This window comes from Carcharodon carcharias, chromosome 19 (assembly GCF_017639515.1).
Source record: "Carcharodon carcharias isolate sCarCar2 chromosome 19, sCarCar2.pri, whole genome shotgun sequence".
NCBI lineage: Eukaryota > Metazoa > Chordata > Chondrichthyes > Lamniformes > Lamnidae > Carcharodon > Carcharodon carcharias.
Genome location: NC_054485.1, coordinates 96,729,166 through 96,752,881, shown reverse-complemented (window position 1 = coordinate 96,752,881; position 23,716 = coordinate 96,729,166). Strand labels below are relative to the sequence as shown.

General features: G+C 47.5%; 1 protein-coding gene across 1 annotated transcript in view; it reads left to right on the top strand.

Moving 5' to 3' along the window:
- Positions 1–17,844, top strand: part of LOC121291111 — a 63,124-nt gene extending 45,280 nt beyond the window's left edge. The window contains exons 4-7 of the mRNA XM_041212173.1: positions 1,525–1,743; positions 5,096–5,261; positions 6,898–7,502; positions 16,412–17,844. Of these exons, the coding sequence (XP_041068107.1) occupies positions 1,525–1,743; positions 5,096–5,261; positions 6,898–7,502; positions 16,412–16,645 (1,224 nt within the window). The 3' untranslated portion in view covers positions 16,646–17,844. The remainder of the gene's footprint in view (positions 1–1,524; positions 1,744–5,095; positions 5,262–6,897; positions 7,503–16,411) is intronic.
- The last annotated feature ends 5,872 nt before the right edge of the window (positions 17,845–23,716 follow it).

The window sequence follows — 23,716 nt, the reverse complement described above, 5'->3', positions numbered from 1 at the left end:
GGTGTGGACAATGTCTGTGTGCGAGCACTGGGCAGTGTCTGTGTATGGACACTGGGCAGTGCCTGTGTGTGGGCACTGGGCAGTGACTGTGTGTGGGCACTGGGCAGTGACTGTGTGCGCGCACTGGGCAGTGACTGTATGTGGATACTGGGCAGTGACTGTGTGTGGGCACTGGGCAGTGACTGTGTGTGGACACTGGGTGTGGGAAGTGTCTGTGTGTGGACACTGGGTGTGGACAGTGTCTGTGTGTGGACACTGGATGTGGACAGTGTCTGTGTGTGGACACTGGGTGTGGACAGTGACTGTGTGGACATTGGATGTGGACAGTGTTTGTGTGTGGACACTGAGTGTGGGCAGTGTCTGTGTGTGGACACTGAGTGTGGGTAGTGTCTGTGTGTGGACACTGAGTGTGGGTAGTGTCTGTGTGTGGACACTGAGTGTGGGTAGTGTCTGTGTGTGGACACTGAGTGTGGGCAGTGTCTGTGTGTGGACACTGAGTGTGGGTAGTGTCTGTGTGTGGACATTGGGTGTGGACAGTGTTTGTGTGTGGACACTGGGCGGTGTCTGTGTGTGAACATTGGGTGTGGACAGTGTCTGTGTGTGGACAGTGCCTGTGTGTGGACAGTGACTGTGGGCATTGGGTGTGGACAGTGTTTGTGTGTGGACACTGGGCAGTGTCTGTGTGTGAACATTGGGTGTGGGCAGTGTCTGTGTGTGAACATTGGGTGTGGGCAGTGTCTTTGTGTGGACAGTGTCAGTGTGTGGACAGTGTCTGTGTGTAGACAGTGCCTGTGAGTGGACACCGGGTGTGGACAGTGTCTCTGTGTGACCACTAGGTGAGAGCAGGATTGCAGTTTGCCTGTACTGCCTCTCAGCATTTGAGAATCCTGCCAACACCTTGTGCCATGTGAACAAAACCCTCCTTGGGCTGAACACTGAAGAAATGACCAACCTGTGCAGGAACTTTCCAGCAAGGGGGAGAAGCATTCACTGCTTCTCACCCATTTAAGGGTCTGTTCTTTAAACTGCTTCTTGGTAGCGAGAGTCAGGGGTGGCTGAATGGGTAACATGCTGAATCACAGGATCAGGTGTTCAAACCCCGCTCTGGGAATGAGAAATGATGAGAAACGCTCTGAGAGAAAGGCCCTGTCTGAAGAGTGAACCTTCCGTGTGAGGGTCAATCTGGCCCCTCAGCTCAGTGTAACTGATTCAATGATGGGACGTGAAGAAGTTCATCTGCTGAGTTGCTGAACATTCAATCCTCAACCAACCCCAGAACTGATCATGTGCTCACGTTCTGGAATGGGGCTTGAAGCTGTGACCTTCTGACTCAGAGGGGAAGGGGTGAGCACCCAAATTAGAAGGTTCTGACTGGCTGTTCACCTTGTGACTCGCCAACGGGCTGCCAAATCGTTGCCCATGAGTCAAGCAGCATTTGGATGGCGATTTAGACCACGAATCATTTAGAGATACCCTGAGGTTGTAAGAGGCGCTGGTATAAATGCTGAGTCTTTCTTATCGCAGGCCAGAGAGAGTGAAGATGGCGGTGCCCAGGAAGACAATGAGGTGACCGATCAGTCAGCTTCTACAGACACTCACGCTGATGTGGGTTACCCCAGTTGTCCCATCGACGGGAGTGAGGAGGAGAGTGGCGCCATGTCACAGGGTGACTGCAACTCTGAAGCTGTAAGGCAACTTAACCTTGACCTGTTGCCCCTGGATATCAGCAACGTAAACATTACGGTGAGCGCCAAATAATTCGGAAATGAGGCTGGGATCATCCTGTTGCTCTGGATAAAGTCATATAGCCTGCCGATGTGATTAGTGGGAACCCTGCATTTACATTGTTACTGTGTATTAAAGATAGCCAAGGGGGCACACACAGTAGGTTAGCAAACGTACCTTCATCTCTGCTAGTTAAGTTACAATACTGTGAGACGAGGTGAACGATTGTAGAACTATAGAAATGTTACGGTACAGAAAGAGGCCATTCAGTCCATTGTGTCTGCGCCAGTCAAAAGAGAGAAAAAAAGAAACTAGCCGCTCATTTTAATCCCACTTTCCAGCACCTGGTCCATAGCCTTGTAGGTTACAGCACTTCAGATGCAGATCCAGGTACATTTTTAAATGAGTTGAGCGTTTCAGCCTCAATCACCAACTTAGGCAGTGAATTCCAGACATCCATCACCCACCCACCACCCTCTGGGTGAAAAAGGTGTACCTAATGTCCCCTCTAATCCTTCCGCCAATCACCTTAAATCTATGCCCCCTGGTAATTGCTAGGAGAAGAAGTATTTTCTATCTATCCTACTTAGAACAAAGAACAAAGAAAAGTACAGCACAGGAACAGGCCCTTTGGCCCTCCAAGCCTGCGCCGATCATATTGCCCGTCAACTAAAACATTTTGCACTTCCAGGGTCCTTATCCCTCTATTCCCATCCTATTCATGTATTTGTCAAGCTGCCTCTTAAACATCACTATTGTACCTGCTTCCATCACCTCCTCTGGCAGCAAATTCCAGACACTCACTATCCTCTGCGTAAAAAACTTGCCCCGCACATCTCCTCTATAGTTTTCTCCTCTCACTTTAAATCTATGTCCCCTAGTAATTGACTCTTCCACCCTGGGAAAAAGCTTCTGACTATCTGCTCTGTCCATGCCACTCATAATTTTGTAAACTTCTATCAAGTCGCCCCTCAATCACCGTCACTCTTGTGAGAACAATCCGAGTTTCTCCAACCTCTCCTCATAGCTAATAACCTCCAGACCAGGCAGCATCCTGGGAAACCTCCTCTGCACCCTCTCCAATGCCTCTATATCCTCCTGGTAATGTGGTGACCAGAATTGCACGCAATATTCCAAGTGTGGCCTAACCAAGGTTCTATACAGCTGCAGCATGACTTCCCAGCTTTTATACTCAATACCCCTGCCAATGAAGGCAAGCATGCCATATGCTGTCCTGACTACCTTATCCACCTGCGTTGCCACTTTCAGTAACCTGTGGACCTGTACACCCAGATCCCTCTGCCCGTCAATGCACTTAAGGGTTCTGCCATTTACTGTATAATTCCTGCATGTATTTAGGCCTCTCATAATCTTGTACACCTCAATCAGGTCACCCCTCAGCCTCTTCTGTTCTAAGCCTATCCAATCTTTCCTCATAGCTGCAATTTTCAAGCCCTGGTAACATTCTTGTAAATCTTCTCTGTACTCTCTCCAGAGCTTCCTGTCATGTGGTGACCAGAGCTGTACACAAAATTCTAGCTGTGGCCTAACCAGCATTTTTACACAGTTCCATCATTACACCCCTGTTTTTGTATTCAATTTTTGTATTCATTTCATATGTTTTCTTTACCACCTTATCAACCCATCCTGCCACCTTCAAGGACCTGTGGACATGTACTCCAAGGTCTCTCACTTCCTCAGCCCCTCTCAATATCCTCCCATTTATTGAGTATTCCCTTGCTTTGTTTGCTCTCCCCAAATGCATTATCTCACACTTTTCTAGTTTGAATTCCATTTGCCATTTTTCTGTCCGCTCTACCAAACCATTGATTCATTCTGGAATTGACAGCTATCCTCTTCACTATCAACCACACGGCCAATTTTTGTGTCATCTGCATATTTTCCAATCATGCCTCCCACGTTTAAGTCTGAATCATTAATATATACAACAAACAGCAAGGACCCCAGCACTGCCCCTGTGGAACACCACTGGAAACCATTTTCCATTTGTAAAACCATCCATCGACCATTACCATTTGTTTCCTGTCACTGAGCCAATTTTGGATCCAACTCGCCACATTCTCCTGTATCCCATGGGATTTCACTTTTTTGACAAGTCTGCCATGTGGGATCTTGTCAAATGCCTTACTAAAATCCATGTAGACAACATACACTGCACTATCCTCAATCATTCATGTTACATCCTCAAAAAAGACAATTAAGTTAGTAAGGCATGATCTTCCCCTCACAAAACGATGCTAACTATCCCTGATCAATCAATGCCTTTCTAAGTGTCACTTTATCCTGGCTCTCAGAATTGATTCCAATAATTTGCCCACAATTGAAGTCAGGCTGACCAGCCTATCATTTTCTTGCCGATCCCACATACCCTTTTTAAATAATAGTACAACGTTCACAGACCTCCAATCCTCTGGGATCTTGCCTGTATCTAGTGAGGATTGGCAAATAATCTTCAGAACATCCGCTATTTCCTACCTGACTTCCTTTAATAGCCTGGGATACAATCCATCTGGCCCTGGTGATTTATCCATCTTCAAAGATGCCAGTCCCTCCAGTACTTCCTCTGTCCCTTTGATTATTGTATCAAATATTTCACACTCCTCCTCTTTAACTAGAATGTCTGCATCATCCCTCTCCTTAGTAAAGGCAGAGACAAAGAACTCATTGAGAGCCCTGCCCATATGTGCTGCATCTACCCACAAGTTACCATGTACATCTCTGATAGGCCTTAACTTTTCCTTAGTCATTCTCTTGCTCTTAATGTACTGGAAAGACATCTTTAGGTTTTCTTTGATTTCACCTGCCAATATTTTTTTGTATCCTCTTGACTTTCCTAATTTTCATTCATCCCTGTACTTTCTATACTCCTCTCAGCTTTCTACAGTATTAAGTCTTTTGTGATTGTCATAAGCTTTCTGTTTCTGCTTTATTTTACCCTGTATGCTTCTGGATAATCAGGGGGCATTAGGATTGGCAGTACCACCCTTTTTTGAATGGATTTTCTCCTCGATCTATTGTCCGAAAGGGCTCTGGATGAAATAGGGGCAATACTAGCTCAATCCTCAGTGGATGGATCAAATAAGTAGAATTTTGCAGTGGAGAAGCAGGCCATTCAGCCCAAAAGGTCTGTGCTGATGTTTATTCTCCACGCGAGTTCCCTTCTTCCCCTTCCTCATCTCAGCTCATCAACATATCCTCTGTTCCTTTCTCCCCGACCAAAGAATCATGGTAGAAGGTGGACAAAAAGCTATTTCATTGGCCATTTTTGGAGCCGCCTTCTACCAGGTCTTGGTTGGGATTTGCTGACTGGGATGTCACTTAATGTCATGCTGTCTCTCTCATTCTGCAGACTAAAAGCTTGACCCCCGACTTCAGTGACCATGAGGTATTCTTTGATCTGGTGTGGGAGATCCAGAGCAGACGTCTCAATGACCAACGGTGCTCCTTCCGTAAGAAGATCAAAGACCGTCGAGCATGTAGATCAATGCCCTCATCACCTGTGGAAAAAGAAAGAAGTGAGGGATTTAAGCTATGCCTCCACAATTTTATCACTCATTTACTGCTACAGCATCAATTATCATTGATTGTTTTCAGTCCTTATATGGGTCTCTGTGCGCTAGTGCTCTTTTCCCATTATAATTTTCCCATCTCTCCATGTTTGGTCCAGACCATCTCTCAGGACTCCACCCAGCTAGGTGTCCAATATTTCAGTCTTCACAGGGAGCATTATTCTGTATCTAACCCCGTGCTGTACCTGTCCTGGGAGTGTTTGATGGGGACAGTGTAGAGGGAGCTTTACTCTGTATCTAACCCCGTGCTGTACCTGGCCTGGGAGTGTTTGATGGGACAGTGTAGAGGGAGCTTTACTCTGTATCTAACCCCGTGCTGTACCTGTCCTGGGAGTGTTTGATGGGGACAGTGTAGAGGGAGCTTTACTCTGTATCTAACCCCGTGCTGTACCTGCCCTGGGAGTGTTTGATGGGACAGTATAGAGGGAGCTTTACTCTGTATCTAACCCCGTGCTGTACCTGTCCTGGGAGTGTTTGATGGGACAGTGTAGAGGGAGATTTACTCTGTACCTAACCTGTGCTGTACCTGGCCTGGGAGTGTTTGATGGGACAGTGTAGAGGGAGCTTTACTCTGTATCTAACCCCGTGCTGTACCTGCCCTGGGATTGTTCGACTGGGCAGTGTAGACGGAACTTTACTCTGTATCTAACCCATGCTGTATCTACCCTGGGAATGTTTGATGGGGACAGTGTAGAGGGAGCTTTACTCTGTGTCTAACCCCGTGCTGTACCTGTCCTGAGAGTGTTTGATGCATACAGTGTAGAGTGAGCTTTACTCTCTGCCTAACCTGTGCTGTACCTGCCCTGGGAGTGTTTGATGGGATAGTATAGAGGGAGCTTTACTCTGTATCTAACCCCGTATTGTATCTGCCCTGGGAGTATTTGATGATGACAGTGTAGAGGGAGCTTTACTCTGTGTCTAACCTGTGCTGTATCTGCCATGGGAGTGTTTGATGGGACAGTGTGAAGGGAGCTTTATTTGCTCTGTGTCTAACCCATGGTGTACCTGAGTCGGATCTACACTGTTGAATAATAATTTACCCTATAGGACAAAGGTGCAGGCATTTTACTTTGTTGGTAACACATATTGTGCCAGGATTTCTATGGGCATATACATTAATATCATTTTTTGCATACGGTTGTGTGCATAGATGTGTTTTTGCAAATGAATGTATATATGCATACATATGTGTACAGGGATGTAGATGTGTACAATAATGTGGTAGTGTACATGGATTTGTGTATGTGTGTATGGATGTACATGTGTACATGAATGTGTGGGTTTATATGGATGTGCTGGTGTACATCGGTGTGTGTGTGTACACGGGTGTGGATTTGTACATCGATGTGTATGTGTATATGGATGTGCATGTGTACATGGGTGTGTATGTGTATGGACGTACATGTGCAGATTTACATGGATGTGGATGTGTACAAGTGCTTATATGTTTACAGGGATGGGTGTGTGAGTGTGTGTGTGTATGTATCGTACAAATGGAGGTAAAAATAATGAAAGCTGGAGAGATGAAGTTCAACTGAAATATTTTCATTCCCCTCTGCTGATTTTTCACCTTTTTTTGCAGCTTTCTTCCCCTCTATGTCTTCACTGCAAACGGAAGAATTCTTCAATCTAATTGCCTACTCCCAGAGCCGTCGCCTTGACGATCAGCGGGCGGACTTTGAAGACTCCCCCACAGTTGAACTCAGCTCACCTTTTCCTGCGGGAACTGTTGAGTACCTGGCTCCAGTAGGGAGGACAGTATCTCCAACGCAGCGAGGGGAATCTCCAGCAGCCACTCCAGCAGAGGGAAACAAGTCTCCAGCCGAGGAAGCCGAGATTTCAAGGGAAGAGGAGATTCCAGCAGAGGATGAGCAGGATCCCGTAGAGAGGGAGGAGTTCCCAGCAGAGGGAAATCAGATTCCAGCAGAGGGGGAAGACAATCCAGCAGAGAAGGAAGTACTCCCAGTGGAGAGTGAGAAGATTCCCGCAAAGGGAGATGGGAATCCAGCAGAGGGAGAGGAAATTCCAGCAAAGAGAGAGAAGCTCCCAGCAGAAGGGGATGAGGTTCCAGCAGAGAGGGAGGAGCTTCCAGTAGAGAAAGGGGAGGCTGCAGCAAAGAAAGAGACGAATCCAGCAGCGAAGAAGGAGCCAGATGATGACCTCTACAACACCATCTTGATGCATCAGGTACAGGGAAACAAAAGGGTAAACTCTTTATCTGAGTGGAAGGAGGGAATAGGCTGCCCATAAAAGGAACATTGTCCCATTGTTCCCTTTGTCCAATGATTTGTAGGTGTACATTCATTGGGAAGGTACTTGGTTAGTTACACCTGGATTCCATAGACTGGAGCTCTTTTCTCTAGAAAAGAGAAGACTTAGGGGTGATCAGATAGATGTCTTCAAGATTATGAAAGTGTTCAACAGGGTATATGTAGAGAAGATGTTTTCCCTTGCTGGTGGGACCAGAATCAGGAGACATAAATATAAGATAATCACTTATAAATCCTATGAAGAACTCATGCGAAACTTCTTTATCCAGAGAGTGACTAGAACACTCATCACCACAGAGAGTAGGTTAGGTTTCGGCTGATAAGTGGCAAAACATTCATGCCACACAAACGCCAGGCAAGAGAGAATTTAACCAATTCCCCTTGTCATTCAATTACATTAACCATCGCTCAATCGCCCACCATTGACCAAAAACTGTACTGGACTAACTATATAAATACTGTGGCTACAAAAGCAGGTCAAAGGCTAGGAATTCTATGGAAAGTAACTCACCTCCTGGCTCCTTAATGCCTGTCTACCATCTACAAGGCACAATTCAGCAGTGTGATGGCATAGTCTCCACCTGCCTGGATGATGCAGCTCCATTAACACTCAAGATGCTCGACCACATGCAGAATAAAGCAGCCCGCTTGATCGGCACCCCATCTATCACCTTAAATATTCACTCCCTGCATCACAGGTGCACAGTGGCCACAGTGTGTACCATCTACAAGATGCACTGCAGCAATTCACCAAGGCTTCCTCAACAGCACCTTCCAAACTTGTGACTGCTACCGCCAAGAAAGACACATGGGAACACTACCAGCTGCACGTTCCCCTCCAAGCCACACACCATCCTGACTTGTAAATATATCACTGTCGCTGGGCCAAAATCCTGGAACTCCCTTCCTAACAGCACTGTGGATGTACCTGGAACATGTGGGCTGCAGCGGTTCAAGAAGGTGGCTCACCACTACCTTCTCAAGGGCAGTTAGGGATGGGCAATAAATGTTGACCCAGCCAGCGACACCCACATCCCATGAAAGAATAAAAACAAAGAAGCAGATAAGGGGAAGATAGCTAAGTATATGAGGAAGCAAGGAGTCGAGGGGTATGTTGATTGGGTTAGATGGAGGCTCATGTAGAACATAAACTAAGTTCAGTTGATTGATTTGCAGAACCCCATTAATAGTATCCACGGTTACATAGCAATTACAGCCCAGAAACAGGCTCCACTTGCTTACAGGGATAAAAACAGAAAATGCTGGAAATACTCAGCAGGTCTGGCAGCATCTGTGTAGAAAGAAACAGTGTTAACATTCCAGGTCAGGGACTTCTCTATGGAACGGAAGGAAAGTAAAAATGTAATAGGCTTTGTGCAGTGAAAGGGGAAGCGAGGAGGAGGTAGAGAGGGAAAGGTCTGTTATAGGGTAGAGGTCAAGATAGGTGGAATGACAAAAGATTTCAGGTTACAAAAGACAAAGGAGTGGTAATGGTGGGCGTAAAGAAATTAAAGGTTTATTGCTGCTTTTTGCATGTGCTGATCTTAATCTTCTTTGTCATGTTATTCTTCTCGGACATAGCTTTCATTATTCTGCCATTCACAACCGCTCTGGACAAATCTTTTGTTTCTTACGACAACTATTTTCATTTTCTTTGCCTTTAGTAACATGAAAACTTTCGACATTTAGAGGGGTATTTGATGGAGTCGATGGGGGTCTCGGCCCCGCGACATCTCTTTGCAGGAAGGCCCACAACATCTTGTGCCATTCAGGCACTTGACAGTCCAGGGACAGGCCTTTCCTGGGATCAAGGACCCTGGGCGGAAGCCCCACCCACCAGAGCTGTCAGCCAATCAGAGGCTGGCAGCGCTATTGAATGACAACACCATCGGTGTAAGACTCTTAAACAGGGAGAATCGCTTCCCTCTAAGGTCCAGATCCTGTAACAAATATCAATGACACAAAACAACTTTGGATACAATTTCCACTTTAGGTGGAAGACCTTTATTGACCCGCTAAGCAATAGTATGTACTCACAACGACAGTTGCTTACTGAGACCCGAGTGCCAGAGCTCATTCCCAGGTGGTCGGTCTGCTGAGTGGATTCTTCTGCACGACTTCCTGTGACCAACCAAGTCATGCTTCCCTGGCAGCAGGAAGAAAGCCATTTACACAGAGAGGCCATTGTCTATGAGGGTTGTTGTGGACAGTGTCTGAGTGCAATTAGTCTGGGCCACCACCCAGTGACATGTCCTGATGTGTGTGTGTGTGTGTGTGTGTGTGTGTCTGTGTGTGTGTGTGTGTGTCTGTGTGTGTCTGTGTGTATTTGTCCGTGTTCGTGTTTCCCTGTTCAGTTAAACTATCTTTATTTTTAAGAAGTCCAGTACGAGCCCCAGCAAAAGTCAAAAGTCAAAAGTCTCCTCCCTTCGTCCTGATGTCCTTCTTGCTGGTGCGTTTGTTTACAGGCTCCCTGGGAGGGGGCAAACCCTTGTTCAAAGGCACTTTTCAGTAAAATGTAACCCAGTTGTGGTGTGGAGCAGCGTGTGGAGTTCACCGGGTAGCAGGAACATGAAGGACATCAGTAAGAAGGGAGTAGAATTCTAACCAAAGACATCATCACTGGGGCTCACATTGAACCTTTTAAAGATAAAGACAGTTTACTTGAACAGGGACATACACACACAAACAGACACACACACAGACACACACACAAACAGACACACATACACACAGATTCAGAGACACACACACACACAGACACACACACAGACACACAGAGACACACATACATACACACAGACACACAGAGACACACACAGACACACACACACTCATGCAACACTCACAGGCACATACACACACACAACACACACACACACACACACACACACACAGACACACACACAGACACACACATGCAACACACACACATACACACAACACATACAGAGACACACACACAGACACACACAACACATACACACAGAGAGACACATACACACAGACACACACACACAAAATGCACACAGACACACACACACATCCGGACATGTCATTAGGTGGTGGCCCAGACTAATCGCACTCAGACACTCTGCCCACAACAACCCTTATAGACAATGGCCTCCCTGTGTAAATGGCTTTCTTCCTGCCTTATCAAGGGCACTTAATTGGGGACGCAGTGGCTGTTGCTGGTACAACATTCATCCGAGGCCTAGGAGCATGGATGGACCCAGGCCACAGGCGAGTGATGGCATGAGTTGGGTGGGTGGGGAGGGGGGTGTTGTTGTGGGGGGGGGGGGCGGTCACGGGGTGGGTGTTGGGGGGGGCGGGGTGGGGGTTGGGCACCAAGACTAAAGGGGTGTCTCTCATTGGATCTCAGTCTTCTAAGTGCCTATGAACAAGGGTTACTTGAATGGACCTGGAGACATCGCCTGCTAAGTGCAGGAAATGGCCACATGCAGGTAGTCTTGCAAAGGGACAGTGGGATTGATAAGGCACTGAAAACCAATCAGATGACTCAATTTGAGGTATTACCTTATATGTCAAAGGACCAGGGTTGGAAAGGGGCATAAAAGCCACAGCCACAAGGACAGTGTTGCTGCAGCCAGGAAAACGTGACTTGGTCAGTCACGGGAAGGCTTGCAGAGGAATCCGTTCAGCAGACTGACCATCCGGGAATGAGCTCTGACACTCGGGGGTGTTACTAAGCAACTGTCGTTGTGAGTACTTACTATTGCTTAGTGGGCCAATAAAGGTTTTCCACGTAAAGTGGAAATTGTGTCCAAAGTTGTTTTGTGTCATGGATACCTATTACAGGATCCAGACCTTAGACGGAAGTGAGACCCCCAGTTTAAGGGTCTTACTCCGGGGACGCAGTGGCTGTTGCTGGTACAACATTCATCCGAGGCCTAGGAGCATGGATGGACCCAGGCCACAGGCGAGTGATGGCATGAGTTGGGTGGGTGGGGAGGGGGGTGTTGTTGTGGGGGGGGGCGGTCACGGGGTGGGTGTTGGGGGGGGCGGGGTGGGGGTTGGGCAGCAAGACTAAAGGGGTGTCTCTCATTGGATCTCAGTCTTCTAAGTGCCTATGAACAAGGGTCCCTCACCCCCGACTCCCCTGGGAGCCCACAAACAAACAGGATTTGTTTGTTTTGCTCCCTGCATGGCAGACCCACCCCGCCACCACAGAATGAATTAATACCAGCACCAGCGGGATACGGCCCTAAAGTAATTGCTCACATTCAGGGCCTTAATTGGCAGCGGTGGTGGGAAGCCTTTTCTGGGCCTTCTTCCAGTCAGGGTACGGGCAGAATGATGGTGAGGTTCCCACCTACACCCCTGATGCCAATTAAGTGCCCTCACCGCCACCTGCATTAAATTCTGCCCTTAAATCCGACTTGCTGAGCGTTTCCACATTTTCTGCTTCTAGATCATAAGACATAGGAGCAGAAATTAGGCCAATTGGCCCATCGAGTCTGTTCCGCCATTCAATCATGGCTGATAAGTTTCTCAACCCCATTCTCCCGCCTTCTCCCTGTAACTTTTGATCCCCTTACCAATCAAGAACCTATCTATCTCGGTCTTAAATACACTCAGTGACCTGTTCTCCACAGCCTTCTGTGGCAATGAATTCCATAGGTTCATCACTCTCTGGCTAAAGAAGTTTCTCCTCATCTCTGTTCTAAAAGGTCTTCCCTTTACCAAGAGGCCGTGCCCTCGGGTCCTAGTCTCTCCTACTAATGGAAACATCTTCCCCACGTCCACTCTGTCCAGGCCTTTCAGCATTCTGTAAGTTTCAATCAGATCCCCCCTCATCCTTCAAAACTCCATCGAGTTTAGACCCAATTTCTATTTCAGATTTCCAGCACCTGCAGTATTTTTTTTTTGCCCCATTGCTTACGGAGTTAGTGCTAATGCAAATTTGTCCTTAACGTGTGTTGGATGGTGTAATGAATCTGCCTGAATTTTTAAATTCATTCCCAGGATGTGGGTGTCACTGGATGGGCCAGCACTTACTGCCTATCCCTATTGCCTTCGAGAAGGTGGTGGTGGACCACCTTCCTGCAATCAACTGGGGTGGCTTGCTGGGCCATTTTGGAGACCATTTAACAGTCAACCACATTACTGTGGGTCTGGGATCACTTATAAGCCAGACTGGGTAGCTCTTCTTCCCTAAAGAACATGAGTAAGCTATTGGTGGATGAATGAGGAACTGAAGCAGTGTTGTTGCAAACTGGTGTCAACAGATAAACTGCAGCATCAAATTATTTAAAGTAGGAAGTGGCGAAATTGGAAGAGCTTTCTGGATATCACCTCTCAGTAGGTGAATGTGTTTTATTCTGGCATCTGAGACTTTTCAGCTGCTCATGAGATTATCAAACACTGTCCTCACAGTTACTTAAAACACCTTCAATATTAGATATTCAGGATAAGACTAATGGATAACCACACCCTACAAGAGAATTATGTAGAATGTACAGCACTGGCTCAACTGGTCTGCACTGGTCTCCACACAAGCCTTCCCCTGCCCTTCTTCACCTAACCTCATTAACATACCTTTCTATTCCCTTCTCCCTCATGTGCTTATCTAGGTCCCCCTGAACTGCATCGGTGTGACTCACGTCAACCACTCCATGGTGTAGTGAGTTCCACATTCTTGCTGCTCTCTGGACAAAGATGTTGCTTCAGGATTCCCTAATGGATTTATTGATGACTATCTTATACTTATGTCCCCTAGACTTTGGTCTTCCCAACTCCCCCCACCCAGCCCCTCACAAGTGGAAGCATCTTCTCCATATCTACCCTCTGAAACTCCTAAGTACCTCTCTCAGGTCACCCCCACCACGACTTTCCCCACTCTAGAGAAAAGAGGCTGTTCAGCCATTCCTGATAGGTGTAACCCTACTGAGGTGCAGGCTGCCCTTTGGACCGCCTGTTCGAACACACCCAGGGTAACAAGGTGTAAGTGACTGTTTCGGGAATGGCACTGCAAAGTGGATAGTTTTTGTAGTGGGGACTGTGCTTGTGACCTGCACTTCACACATGTTCCCAGCAGAGGGAGGTGGGTCCTGCAGGTTAAAGAGGCCGATTTTCCTCCCCCTTCCTGCGTCTGTGGCTATACGGTTGCACGGGCACAGGAAATTCAGGGGAAACAAAGTGTCTATCACACCCCCCCCCCCGCCCCCCACCCTTTTAGAAAAGCACATCTCATGACCCAATCCATTTAAATTCATTGACAGAAATTGGGGCATATCTCAGATCTGAATCAGACAGTGGAATTCATGTTGCTGGAGTATTTGGGGCACAAGTGGGGGAAGGGGCAGGAGTGGGTGAGCAGGACCAGTCCCATGGCGACTGATCACTCTGTCAGTGTGAAATCCCCAGTGCCAATATTAGTGTCGGATGCTCGACGTGTTCGTCTGACATTCGTCTGCCAGCCATTTAGCAAAGGGCTTTATCTGCCCATTGCAAACGTGTTGGAATCTGTGTCGAGAGACGTTTCAGACAAATGTAGGTCTGCTGGAGCAGACCAGGTTTAATGGAGTTTTTTTTTAATTACAATGAGTTTAGGTAAAAGAAAGAACTTGTTTTTATACACCATCTATTAGAATCTCAGGATGTCCCAGTGCACTTTACAGTCAATCAAGCACCTTTTTGAAAAGCGGATGCTGGAACCCTGAAATAGAAAGAGAAAGCACTGGTAACGCACAGGATGTCATGGCAGCACCTCCAGCATGAGGCCGTCACCAAACATATCTTCCCCTCCCCTTTCCACACTCCACGGGGACCATTCCCTCTGTGACACCCTGGTCCACTCCTCAATTGCCCCTGACATCTCGTCCCCTTCCACGCAAACACAGGAGATGCAACACCTGCCCTTTTGCCTCCTCTCCCCTCACTATCAAAGGCACCAAACACTCCTTCCAGGCGGAACAGCAACTTATATGCACTTCTTTCAATCTAGCATAGCGCATTGGCTGCTCACAATGCGGTCTCCTCTACATTGGGAGACCAAACGCAGATAGGGTGACTGCCCAGTCTGCAAGCATGATCCCAAGCTCCGGGTGACCTGTCATTTTAACTCTCCACCTTGGTCTCATGCTGAGATCCCTATCCTCGGTCTGCTGCCCTGTTCCAGTTTTTTGTTTAATTATTCATTCATGGGATGTGGCCATCGCTGGCTAAGCCAGCATTTATTGCCCATCCCTAATTACCCTTGTTCAGAGGGAGGGCACTTTTTAAAAAGTCAACCAGTCACATGTAGGCCAGGCCAGATTAGATAAGGACAGCAGATTTCCTTTCCCAAAGGGCATTTTGAACCAGTTTTTTTTTGCGACAGTCGACAATGGTTTTCGACAGACTTAATTCCAAATTTTTATTGGATTCAAATTTCACTATTTGCCATGGTGGGATTTGAAACCAGGTCACTGGGAATACCAGTCCAGTGACAACACTATACCACCACCTCTGTAAGCCTGAGGAATAGCAACTCATCTTTCAATTAGGCACTTGACAGCCTCCAGGACTCAACTTTGAGTTCAACAATTGCGGACCATAATCTCTGCTCCACTTTGTTTCCTTTCCTTTGGCTGTTCATTTTTTTCTTCTCTCAGTCAGCAGCACACCTGCGCTCAGCCCATCTTTTGTTCCTTTCTTTGACCCAGCACCATCCCTTTTGGCCCTGGAAGACTAACTCTTCTGTCTTTCAATCGCTCCTGTCTTCCTCCCTATCACAGACCTCCCTTTTGTCCTTGTCCCACCCACCCCTTGCTCAAACCCTATCGCATCCCTAACTTTTCCCAGTTCTGATGAAAGCTCACCGACCCGAAGCGCTAAGTACTTCTTTGAGAATAAGGCACTGTGGGAAATGTGTATACACCAAACTCCCACTAACAGCAAGGGCCGTATCATCTGTTATCCATCCCGCCAAAGCCGAAAGGGAAAGACTGTTTCTTCTGGGGAGGCAAGCCCTTTACGGGGAGGTATCACTATAAACTTGTCGCTAACAGGGTAAGGATAGAGGTTAGGAGGGAATTTCTTCACACACACACACACTGTTAATGGACTGTGCAATGCTTTGCCACTGGGAATGACTGTGCCCACAGTCTCTAATCCTGGTGGCAGATGGATGGGGGGATGGCGGGGGGGGATCGGAGGTGTGGATGTTGGCGCTATTCGCAGCAGGAATTTCGGAACGCCCCATTAAAAACATATGGCGCAGAAGGAGGCCCATCATCCCTGTGCTGGCCCTTTGAAAGACAGTTTGACCCATTCCCCTGCTGTTTTACCGTGGAGCTGCAAATTTAACCTCTCCGAGTTTACATCCCGTTCCCTTTTGAATCGGAAGACCCCCCCTCCCCAACCCTTCCCCTTCTCCCCTCCGCTCCCGGGAACTGGGCTGGACTGCGATGCCCCATTTAGTCGAATAGCTCACCGGCGAGGTTTGTGTGAGAAGAGCGAGTTTTGAGGGATTGAAGGAGCGAGCCTCAGGGCCGGGCCGGGGTGACACGCCTCGGCGGGAGGTTAAGGTCTTCAGGGGAGGAGGCTCATAGCGATTTGGAGTAGGGGATTCGAACCCATGCCCCCCCCCCCCTCCCCTCCCGTCCCCTCCCCTCCTCCTCCCTTCGGGGCTTCAGAGGTTCGAGCAGCGGCCGCGGAGCCACGGCTGACACCGGGAGCGGGGCTGAAGGGCGGGGAATTTATTCTGGGATGTGAGGGGAGGTGGGGTGGGGGGGCGGCGGGGGGGAAGCTGGCAATGAAGTAACCCATTTTGTTCTCTCTCTCTCCCTCCCTCTCCCTCTCTCTCTCTCTCTCGGCCCCCGGCAGGCAGCCAGTGCTCGGATTGAGGACCAGCGCAGCCACCCTCCCGCCTACAGCTCCCAGGCTTTCTTCGACCTGTTGCAGCGTCTGCAAGAGCAGCGGATGGACGAGCAGCGGGCGCCCCTGCCGCCGGGACTGGCACCGAAGCGGGTGCCCGATCGGCTTCAGGAGGAGCGTCGGGGCTCCATCTTCTCTCCCCTGCTGAAGGGCATGTCCCAACGCCGCGCCAACTCCAGCTAAAAGAGGAGGCAGCAAAAAAAGAAAAAAAGAATTCAAAATAGAAATTAAGGAATAAATAAAAACGCGGGAGTAAGGCAACCACACCAGGCGGCACCACACACACACACACAAAATTATGTCCATGTATATATATATGTATATATATATCTCCACATTCATCAGCTCCCAGAGGAGGTTGGCAACGTGGGAACTAAGCTGGGCGTTACGGTCAAAGATATTGCAGCGCAGAAGCTGGATAACCTGAGAACAGCCAAAGGAACAAACTCTTCACCTCCCCCTGACCCGCGTCTAGATGGCATTAAAATTGTGACTGCTCGGGACTGGGCCACCCCGCGGCGGGTAAATGGCTCCCGCTCCTCCCGATTTAACACCCGCGTTAAAGTCAGAGGCGTTTGGCACCTGCATCCCCGCCCCGCCTCAATTCACCGCTGCTGCTCCTGGTTTGCACCCCCGCCCTCCTGCTATTCTGAACCTACCTCTTGGACCAAGCTTTTGACCACCTGCGCCGACTTGTCGCCGTCTTGGATGTGATCCCAATATCTTTTTGCCTGATAATGCTCCTGTGAAGCGCCTTGGGCATGTTTTCCTACCTTACAGGCGCCATGTAAATGCAAGTTGTTGTTGTTGTTGTCAAATATCGTCAGAGGATTTAAGCGGTGATTCAGCTCAATCCTGTCCGCCTTCTTTGGGGACAGTTGAGTGGGGGCTTGGTGGGGAGCAAGGGATGCTGGTGAGCCAGTGTTCACTGGAGTGGGAGTGGGGTGGGGGCACTGGCGAATCTCTCCACCTTACTCTCCACCTCCTTCCAAGCCACTGATATGAAATGTAATGACTCAGTTACTGTCCAGCTGAGACCTTCACCAAGACTGGGCCAAATAGTTTTTGTTCATCGTACGTTCTTGTGATGGGATTGTTGCTAACAAGGCCAGCATTCCATGCCCATTCCAAATTGCCCATGAGAAGGAGGTGGTGAGCTGCCTCCTCGAATTGTTGGAGCCCATCTCATGTCGTACCCAAAGTGCTGTTAAGGGAGGGACTTCCAAAATTTTGATACAGCGACAGTGCAGGAAGAGTGACATATTTCCAAGGCAGGGTGGTGTGTAACTTGGAGGGGAACTTCCAGGTGGCGGTGTTCCCACCTATCTGCTGCCCCTGTCCTTCTAGGTGGTACAGGTTGCGGGTTTGGAAGGTGCTGTGCAAGGAGCCTTGGTGAGATCCTGCAGTGTATCTTGTAGATGCAACACACTGCTGCCACTGTTCATCAGTGGTGGAGGGAGTGAATGTTTGTGGAAGGGGTGTCAATCAAGTGGGCTGCTTTGTCCTGGATGATGTCAAACTTTTTGAGTTTTGTGGGAGCTGCACTCATCCAGGCAAGTGGAGAGTATTCCACCACACTCCTGACTTGTGACTTGTAGATGGTGGACAGGCTTTGGGGAGTCAGGAGGTGGGTTACTCACTGCAGGATTCCCAACCTCTGACCTGCTCTTGTAAAAGTCTTTTTTCTCCCTGTGAGCCACCTGGGGACTTACTATGTAGTCCCTGGGGCATGTATAACCAGCTGATTCCCCTCAATTGCTTTAAAACCAATGGATGGAAAATCAGGGGTGGTGCAGGTCTGAGACTTCCTGACCTGCACTCCCAGATTTGGGAAGTCTAGATCAACAGACCGACTTGAATTTGTTTTATATCCAGCACCTCTCGTATCATCCCAGAATGCTTTATGGCCACTGAAGTACTTTTTTTGAAGTGTAGTTTTTAATGGAGCTGACAAGAGAATATGATTTTAGTGATGTTGATGGAGGGATAAAGATTAACCAGGACACCAGGGGCAACTCCTCTGTTCGTATGATCACACGGACTGGAAACGTTAACTCTGTTTCTCTCTCCACAGATGCTGCCAGACTCGCTGAGTTTTTCCAGCATTTTCTGTTTTTGTTGCACTGTTGTCACTGTTCCCCTGACAGCAGAGAAAGTTAAGGGGAGGTTTGACAGGGCTGTTCATAAACCTTGAAGGTTTGGATGGAATAAATAAGGAGAAATTGTTTCCGTGGTCGAAGGGGCTGCTAATCAGGTAACTGGCAAAAGAAACAGGCAACACGCAGAAACAATCTTTTCCGGCACCAAGTCCCCAGCCAGCACTGAGGGAGTGCTGCACAGTCGGAGCTGCTGTCTTTCAGATTAACACAAGGGCTATCTCAAGCTCATGCATTGCGGTTATCGACTGTGGAAACAGACAAAGCTGGTGTTATGGCTAAAAGTACTTAAAGGAGGCCCGCAGCCTGTGCCTGGGCACCCACCTTGCCACGCTTATCTTAGGAAGGTGCTGCCTGAAAGGGCAGTGGAAGCAGAGTCAGTAACAACTTTCAAAAGGGAATAGGATAAATACATGAAAAGTATAACATTTGCGGGGCAATGGGTAAGAGCTGGTGAGTGGCACTAATTGCGTAGCTCCGCCAATGATTTGGCAGAGGTGCAACTGACCGACTGGCCTCCTCCTGCGCTGTGTCATTCTATGATGCTGTGAAATGCCCTGTGACCTGGCCCAGCGAGCCACACAGTTAGATTAAAACTGACATGGTTCGAGAAGGTGCAGTTGGCAGGGGGGCGGCGGGGGGGGGGGGTGCAACAAGGGGATGGGCAATAAACGCTGGCCTTCCCAGCGATGCCCTGAGAATGAATGTTTTAAAAAATGCTTTGGGGATGTCCTGAGGAGTTGACGGCGTGAAATAAATGCAAGTTTCTTCTTCTTTGAACTGCAAACTTTTTAATCTCTATAAGGAAACATGCTTGGTTACTTTGCTGGATTTTAGTGAGTGTGTGGAACTGCCTTAAGTACAGTGTTCTCTAACCCCAGAGCAGTGCTTTGGTTTCGTGAAGATGTGAAAAGTATCTTTAACTGCCTATAAATAAATTCCAACAGAAAAAAATACATTGACTTACCTTGCCTACTGAAACCTCTTGAAGCATATTGCAAATTGAATTACTTTTAAGGGACACAGGTGTGGCAGCCATTCTGCACTGCAAACATGGCAAAAGCAACAATGACAAGTTTGACCAATCTGCTTTTGGTGGTGTTGGCTAAGAGTGGAATATTGGCCAGGCCCCTCGGCTATCCAAATCGTGCCTTGGGATCTTTGACATCCAGCTGCATGAACACTGAGAGAGGGGACTGTGAAACCCCAGCAGCCAGTGTACAGATATCTTCCTGGGCGAGAAGAGACTGAGAGACCCTAGTCAGTGTACAGATATCTCCCAGAGGGAGAGAGACTGAGAGACCCCAGTCAGTGTACAGATATCTTCCAGAGGGAGAGAAACTGGGAGACCCCAGTCAGTGTAGGTATCTCTCTGAGAGAGAGAGAGAGACTGAAAGACACCAGTTGATGTACAGATTTCTCCACATGAGATGAACTGAGAGATCCTAGTCGGTATAGATATCTCCCTGAGGGAGAGGGACTGAGAGACTCCACTCAGTGTACAGATATCTCCCAAAGGGAGAGAGACTGAGAGACACCAGTCAGTGTACAGATATCTCCTCAAGGGAGAGGTACTGAGACCCCAGTCAATGTACAGTTATTAACCTGAGGGAGAGGGACTGAGACCCCAGTCAGTGTACAGTTATTGCCCTGAGGGAGAGGGACTGAGAGACCCCTGTCAGTGTACAGATATCTCCTCGATGGGGAGACGAAATTAAATGAGAAACTTGGAATAAATTGTGCATTTTGTCTACTCAAGGTCACTCTGCCCATGCACCAGCAGAGGAAGTCTGGAAGGAGAATAAAGGAATCCATGACCAGGATTTTTAGGATGGCAGAGTTTCCTACAACCCTGCATGTGGGGGAACATAAAATGCTGCCCCATGTTTTACCAGCACGTGCAGTTCTGATTCTGAATACTTATTGAATCTGACTGTTTCACCCTGAGAACTTCACAATGGTGACAAAGAGGGTGAAAAATAGGAAACATTGCTTTCAGGTACGCAACTTTTGGAAGCCATTTTGCCTACTTTCTGTGGGCAGTATTTTACGTTGGAGATTTAGGCAACATGTTGAGGCTGATTTTCACCACACATTGAGGCACTCCAGTCTGGGATTAGCACGAGGAAGGCCTGCACAGTGTATACGCACACGTTGATCTCACAAAAATAATCATCCAATCAACAAAAAAGGAAAATTGATATTGCCTCATTATGGAGAAGGTTTTCCTTGGAAGGAACGAGATCCCACACATGATCATGCATTGTCATTGGACTGCTGATCAAGATGGCATTGTCTGTGTTCAACCTACCACCTTTTAATGTGCGTTCAGAGCCATCTTCTGTATTCCCATATTGGCAAAAGTGGCTGCGCCATTTCAAAGGCCCAATAGCAGGTTTTGCAATCACAGGTAACAAAAGGAAAAAAAAGCCTTACCTCTCTAATGTAGAGGTGAGAATTGGAAGATATTTTTGAGACACTTAGGCCTGTGCAAGATGAAAAGGACCATGAGCTAGAGTGTTGCGTGCAATTCTGGTCACCACATTATAGGAAGGATGTGATTGCACTAGAGAGAGTGCAAAGGATTTACCAGGATGTTGCCTGAGCTGGGGAGTTTTAGTTATGAGGAGAGATTGGATAGACTGGGGTTATTTTCCCTGCAGCAGAGGAGATTGTGAAAGGATATGACTGAGGTGTATAAAATTATGAGGGGCATAGATAGGGTAGACAGGAAGTTATTTTCTCAATAACCAGGGGGCATAGATTTAAGTTAAAAGCAAAAAACTTCGGATGCTGGAAATCCAAAACAGAAACAAAAATAGCTGGAAAAACTCAGCAGGTCTGGCAGCATCTGCGGAGAGGAAAAGAGTTAACGTTTCGAGTCTGAATGACCCTTCAAGTTCTGTTGGAGGGTCATTTGGACTCAAAACGTTAACTGTGTTCCTCTCTGCAGATGCTGCCAGACCTGCTGAGTTTTTCCAGGTATTTTTGTTTCTGTTTTGGCATAGATTTAAGGCAGGGGGCAGGAGGATAAGAGGGGGTTTGAGGAATAAGTTTTTCACCCAGAGGGTGGTAGGAATCTGGAAATCACTGCCTGAAAGGGTGGTAGAGGCAGAAACCCTCATAACATTTAAGAAGTATTTGGATGTGCACTTGAGATGCCATGGCATACAAGGCTATGGGCCTAGTGCTGGAAAACAGGATTAGAATAGTTAAATCTCCAGCTTGTTCCACCGGCACAGACTTGATGGGTCGAAGAGCCTTTTTCAGTGCTGTAGACCTCTTTGACTCTATGAGTCAGCAAAAACGTGCTCTAACAACCTATTTCACACCCAAGAAAAATACAATATACAAAACAATTGTCTTCTGACGTACTAAGCAAGAAACAAATGAGACAATTGATCAATATTGCACACAATTGAGGCAACTAGTAACCAAATGCGACTTTGACGATATTGAACGTCAAAAGGGAAATTAAAATACGAATAATCGAAGGTTATCTCTCTAGCCAACTCCTCCTAAAAGCACTTGACGAAGATAGAAAAATGTCAAGAACTGCTGGAATTAGCAAGATCACAACCACTTACAGAGTCCAAAGCTACTGAATTTGAGGGTTCCAACAACAATGTTCACAGTCCAAGTTCAATTCCTGTGAACGCTGTCCATCACTCAAATGCCAGGAAACCACCTGTAAAGCAGCAACAGTAGTCTCGCAAATAGAGTTCCGATTTACCCGAAGAATGTTTCCACAGAGGCGGTGCTTACCCACACTGGACAGAGTGTTCTGCTACCGGTAAACAGTCTGTGAGAAAGCTCAACTGCTTTGCTTGCAATTGTCCAAACTCAGCTACTAAAATCAATACCAGTAGAAGGTTCCCTGTATGTCTACCACAGTGAAAGGGTGAGAGAGTGCAGCCACTGTAGAGGCCGGCGACCCTGAATATCCTTTTCTGCTCTCTTTTTGGACGCAGCAACCAGCCACGTGTGACAGTGGCCATTGGCTGCTCGGACGAAGATCTCCAATAGATTTGGGACCATTTGTCAGAGTCATGAGAGGCAAAACGTTCAATCAACTTCAGGACTGTCCCATTTACTGCAAACTGGGGAATACAAAAATTTTCTTTTACAACAGTGACGAACCACTTGACAGTTCTCGGGTCTTTGGGAACTCCGACCTCATTCAAAGACACTGGAATGAATGCTGCACTCCATGTTATAGCTGGAGGATGTGACACACTTACCAGTTTCCATGTAGCAACCGGTTTGCACATAATTGCAGTTGCATGCACGATTCCTATGCATAGCAACAACATCCTTGAATTGTATCTGATTGTTTCACTGTTTTCGGCAAACAGGGCTGTTACTTGCAAGTTGCAGGTCGATCCTAATGTGCCTCCAGTCACACATCCACAGTGATGAATATGATTCCACTTTGGAAAGCGGGGAGAGAAGGATCTTCAGTGTCTACTCAACATTGACATTATTGAGAATATTGGAGATGAGCCTACCTCTTGGGTCTCACCCCCACAAATCATCAAGAAACCCAACAGCGAGAACGAGATTAGAATCTGCGTTGATGTGCGGTCGGTCACCAAGCCAAGCCATACAACTTGACACCGACAGTCAGTTGCATCGTAGAGAAAGTGAATGGTGCTAAACATTTCGCTAAACTTGACCTCAGTGCACATTCCATGAGAAGAATAAAAGAAAATACTGCCCCCACTATGTGATCTGACAAAAGAGACTACTAAGGGGGAATGAACTAAATCACACAAACAGGCTGCATTGGATCAAACATAGTTGCCAGCAAGTTGCACAAATGCCTATTTTGACCCTGAGGAAACCACCCATGCAGTTGTGGATGTAAGCCCAGGGGAGCTCAGGTGCTGCTCTCATGAAGAAAGACAAGGCAGGGAACCCATCGACTGTTGTGATGGCAAGCTGATTGCCAATGTCTGGAGAGCAACATTTTTTGCAAACAGAGAAAGAAGCACTCTCTTACACTTTCAGCTCTGCTTGGATGGAAGCGAGTTTGAAGTAATAACTGATCATAGACCACAAATAAGCTTACTCAACAATCCACAAACCACCTACTCAA